The sequence below is a fragment of the Morone saxatilis genome, unplaced genomic scaffold, assembly GCF_004916995.1.
Source record: "Morone saxatilis isolate NCDOM2014 unplaced genomic scaffold, NCSU_SB_2.0 Contig24, whole genome shotgun sequence".
NCBI lineage: Eukaryota > Metazoa > Chordata > Actinopteri > Moronidae > Morone > Morone saxatilis.
Genome location: NW_023339807.1, coordinates 25736358 through 25741365, shown reverse-complemented (window position 1 = coordinate 25741365; position 5008 = coordinate 25736358). Strand labels below are relative to the sequence as shown.

General features: G+C 41.7%; 2 protein-coding genes across 2 annotated transcripts in view; one reads left to right on the top strand and one right to left on the bottom strand.

Moving 5' to 3' along the window:
* Window positions 1-475, top strand: part of LOC118336534 (collagen alpha-4(VI) chain-like) — a 26171-nt gene extending 25696 nt beyond the window's left edge. Inside the window, 2 exon segments of the mRNA XM_035673203.1 lie at window positions 177-308; window positions 311-475. Coding sequence (XP_035529096.1) covers window positions 177-308; window positions 311-471 — 293 coding nt within the window. The 3' untranslated portion in view covers window positions 472-475.
* Window positions 476-2598: 2123 nt separating this feature from the next.
* LOC118336533 (collagen alpha-6(VI) chain-like) overlaps window positions 2599-5008 on the bottom strand; it is a 2759-nt gene continuing 349 nt past the window's right edge. Inside the window, exons 2-3 of the mRNA XM_035673202.1 lie at window positions 3907-4464; window positions 2599-3215 (exon numbers count right to left, since the gene is read on the bottom strand). Coding sequence (XP_035529095.1) covers window positions 2599-3215; window positions 3907-4464 — 1175 coding nt within the window. The remainder of the gene's footprint in view (window positions 3216-3906; window positions 4465-5008) is intronic.

Genomic DNA, 5008 nt, shown 5'->3' with positions numbered 1-5008 from the left:
AATTTTGGTGACTCTGAGGTTTTGAGGTTGGTGCGGCCACCAAAAAATGTTGATACTTTAGGAAATAAGTATATTATAATAATAAATAACAGTTTGACTAGGGTCCTCAGGGCGGTAATAGATGTAAAGCTTATAATTAGTAAAATGGATAAACTTCCCTCTCTTTGCTGTTGCAGTTTGCGAGAAACAGAAGGCTGACCTGGTCCTTCCTGATCGATCATCCGGCAGCATCAATGCTGCGGACTACGCCACCATGAAAAAGTTTCACGACAGAACTTTTGACCAGCTTCAAAGTCAGCAAGATTTAGTGCAGTAGGACTCGCCCAGTTCAGCAGCACATTTGAAAAACAGTTTCTACCTGAACCAGTTTATACACTGAGCAAGCGGTCCACTCAGCCATCCTGGGTATTGCGGCAGACCGGCGGAGGCACCAACATTGGACACGCCTGGATAGATCAAGGATTATTTTGAAGAGTCGCGGGGATAATGTAGCAGATTGGACGGGATCTCCCCAAGAATCTGGTGCTGATCACCAGACGGTGAATCGCAGGATGATGTGGAAGGATGCAGCCGACCGCTTCTCAAGGCTCTGGGGGTCGAGTTGTTTGCCATCGGCCAAAAAAAAAAAATTTTGGGATGATGTTCACGATCTGCAGCTCTGCAGATCACCGGCCACGAGAAAGCTGTTCACCGTGCAGAACTTTGGAGCGTTGGAAAAGATCAAGCAGAAGGTGGTTGACACAATCTGCAAATCCAAACCACACCAAGAAACGTCAGGTGAAGTTGACTTTACCCCCCCCCCCCCCCCCCCCCCCCCAAATCCTCTGCGTTTATTAATGTTTCCCTTTTTGCTCCAGACTGCGTCATTGGACATCGCCATGGGATTTGATATTTCTCAAAGAACCGGAGCTTCGGTGAGGTTGCTGATCAGCGGCCCACAGCAAACCCAGACCTGTCTGCCGGAGATCGTCGCATTATGTTTCCTCAACAATACAAGGCATGTGCTGCGTCGGCATCCGAGCCCCGTCCAGACCAAGATCGGCTTCCGACTTGGTGAATGAGGTTGGGAAGCACCCTGTTACGACTTAGCTTTGTAAGGCTACAGCGAAGACGTGGTGAAGAAAGTCATGTCCGTTGGAATCTGCGGGAGCCACTTACTTCAACACCGCACTGTGAAATCCTTCGAGGAGAAGTTTCAAGGGGTCAAACGCGGCGTCAAGGTGTAGTCGTACACAAAAAAATACTTTTATTATTTTAATTGTCTTGATAAATGGAAAATTGATTGCTGTCAATGCAAATGTAAAGTTACCCTGATATTGGACTGATGTTTGCGGCGTTTGGTTGTTGGGCTCTATGATCTTTCGAATCCCAAACGCAAGAATGTGTTGACTAAGAGGATCAAAGCGGTGTGGTTTCTCAACATTCATCGTTCAAAATCTCTTCTGACTTCTGGTCTGGTGCCACAATTTTTTATGTAAGCATGAAATTCAGTTCATTATTTTTTTTGAAGAGTCTGCGTTATTTCACAAAAGACCATTTTGGGGCGTTTTGCGGCCTCATGTAGTTTGAATTTGCACTTGGAAAGGGAGGGTGAAGTGTACGAGAGCTTGCAATCTAGCAATGATACATCTAAATCCCAAACACTGGTTTTAAAAAAGGCAAAATGGCTCGACAGCGCCCCCAAAAGCTCCCTGAAGCACATTCCATCCATATAAATTGGAATTAGAAGACATAGAAAAATTTGATCATTGGCATAAAGGGAACTTTATCTGAAATTCATTATACAACCCTGTATTTTAAATGACAATTAAGTGACCTTTAAGGTTTATATAAGCGATCTGAGTGAGAGGGTGAAATACAATTAAAGTTTTCCAGGATATTTAGTGATTTTAATAATTTTTTCCGGTGTGACTGGAAATCTAGTCTTTAAATTCCCAGATTGGAGGAAGGAAGTGTGGGAACTCAGTGGATAATTTGTATTGTCTTACATTGTTTTAGGTTTTTGGAAAAGGAAACGCAAACATAAACAAAAATGTAACTTTTAATTGCCCGTTAAAATCTGTATCCTTAATTACATTTGTGAATTTGATTATTTATTTTTTTATTTTGAAACTTAATTTTAAAAATGTTAATTCCAATATTTATTTATAATTGAAATTATGTACTGATAATTAAACTGACTCAAATTTTAACTATTTATTGATTGATTAATATTTCATTTTTAAATTATTTTCAAAATTCCTTTTATTGCCAATTAAAATATCAAATAATAAATTACTTTGTAATATACTGTATTTATAGATCAATAAATAATTCGTAAGCAAACATTTATTCATATTTATTGTACAATTAGTTATAAATTAATTAAACGCTTTATCACTATTTAACACTTCCATATTCTTGGTCTTCCATATAAATCATGAGTTTCGAAGCTTGATGAATTCTTGCCGTTTTGGCTTTGCTTGCTGTAGACTGTTATTGGCAAATTGAATTCTGCTGGTAAAAATATCAACATGACTGGATACTTGAAGGTTCGAATAAAACAATTTTTTTTTGTGGCTTTTTTTAACAAAAACTGAGTTCAGAAGCTTTATGTTGCTATGAATCATCCATATTTAGTGATTTTGAGCTCTTACCTGGCTTGGTGGTGTTGCAGAGGACCTGAGTAATATTCTTGTACAGAGTCTCCAGGGCGTCGAAATTGTCCACGTAGAAAACTTTGGACGAGTCGTGACCAGACATGATCTCCAGCTGCGTCTTGTTGGCTCCTTCCACTCCAATGCTGAAGATGCTGATCCCTTTGTCACGCAGCACCGAGGACGGCACGACCAGATTGTTACGGTCGGTGGCATCACCGTCTGTGATCACCATGAGAATCTGCGGCACCTGGAGCGCCGCCCGACCACCATGGTTCTCATTAAAGTACTCTAAAGAGTATGCCAAAGCCCGTCCGGTGTAGGTGTCTCCAAATGGGGACTTCAGCGCTGATATCGCATTCACTACTTCTTGTTTGGAGTTGTACGTATTGAGAGAAAAAATAGAGTTGGCATTAGTGGAGTAAAGAATGACCCCGAAGCGAGTCAGGTCCTTGCCGACCGTGGTTTGGTTCACCATTGACTGCATAAACTTCTGCATGCTTCTAAACTTGCTCAGGGTTATGCTCGTGGAGCCGTCCACCAGGAAGATAATGTCCGCTTTTTCTGTCTTCTTACAGTCTGGTTGGAAATAAAAGGACAAACAACAAATCAGAGGGATAGGTAGCAGGAAAACACCTCAACATTTATATGCTTGTTTGCCATCATACTCACCTTCAATAAAAATTGTTGTCTTATTTACTTAATCTTGCTAGCATAACGTTAGCTCCCTGGCTTGTAGCATTATTACATTAGCTCCCTAGCTCGTAGCACAGAAGTGAATGTTTCCATTGCATTAGAACCTTATGGGATGGTTATGATTCTTCCAGCCATTAGTCAAACTCTGTTACCAGAGAAATGGAGTTATGATTTTTTTTATTTATTTTAAATGCATGAAAATGAATGATCTTATTTTCTTTTCTTTGGCACAGATAATGCCCTTCAAGGAGATCAGGAACATCATAATGTCTAATTTTTTTTATGAATTCACTGATCCTTTATTTGACTTTTGATAAATCCATGTTGCAGAAGTAGCAGATGGACTTGTTATTGTGCATTTTTCTCTCAGTCCTAGCTTTCTGTCGGATTTATCTCGGATCTATAATATTCTGTAATCTATGGCTTATACAGCTGGTTACTTAAAAGAACCGCTCTTCTTGTCGTTAAGGTGCTCTCATTGGGCCAACCATCCCGTTAAAAAATGAACAAATCACCTACTAATAATAATATTGTCCAGCAATACTTTTGGGGTCACAACCCAATCTGCTCTTACCTCTCTCTGGATCACAGAGCTCCAAGGCCACCTGGCTTTCCAAGTCCTTCAGAGCATCAAAGTCCCTCTCTGTATAAACCTTGTCTGGGGAACCACTGATCTCCAGTAGCTGTGTGGTGTTGGCGTCCTTCACTCCGATGGCGTAGATCGTCACTCCCTTGGCACGAAGGGCAGCAGCGGGGTGTTTCACTTCGTCTTGGGCCTCGCCGTCTGTTATCACCATCAGCCTCTGCCTCAGGTTCGGACGCCCTCCGTTGCCAACATCAAAATACTGTGACACTTGTGTGATGGCTTTACCCGTGTCCGTGCCTCCACCGATCTGCAGCATGTTATCGATGGCATTCGACATTGCGTCCTTGCTGGAGTACTGGTTGAGATTGAACTCAAGTTGTTGGACGTCACTGAACTGCATGACGCCGACGTGCACCTCGTCCTTTCCGATGACGGACTTGCTGATGACAGATTTCATGAAGTCTTTCATTTTCTGGTATTCATTTGGATAGATGCTCCCGGAGCTGTCAATCAAGAAAAGGAGGTCGCCTGGTATGTCCTTGCAAGCTGTAGACACAGAGTAGCACAGAAATTATCTTAATACCTTGGATCCTTAGGTGCTATTTTCAGATTCAAAAAGGATCCAACTGAATCCTTTCAGTGGTACAAGGTTCAAGGTTTGTTCAGTGGCAACTCACACCAACCACATTGCAAGTGTTTCTGGTACCCGGCCTTACGGACCAGATAAAAGCACAACTTTTATAACTTTATTTACTGATTTTGGTGAAATGTTATCATATTTTATGGAGAAAATGTTTTCTGGTTTTCCCTCCCTGATGTCCTCCAGCTGCTCAGCTTTAACTCTCAGTGACTTATTGATGTATATATAGCCTTGGATACTTGTTGGTTAGAAGCTAACCTCCTATTTGGTGACTCTGCCCAGACTGGGAGCTCAGTGTCTGTGTTTAATTTCTAGTACGGGAGCTTTGGACTGACGGGAGCACCGGTGCCTCCTAGTGTGTTAGTAGCAGCTAGCGGTTAGCTAATAGCTACAAGTAAATGTCCATCAGGAAATTCAGTTAATCCCTGAGAGCTGAGGCAGAGAACATCA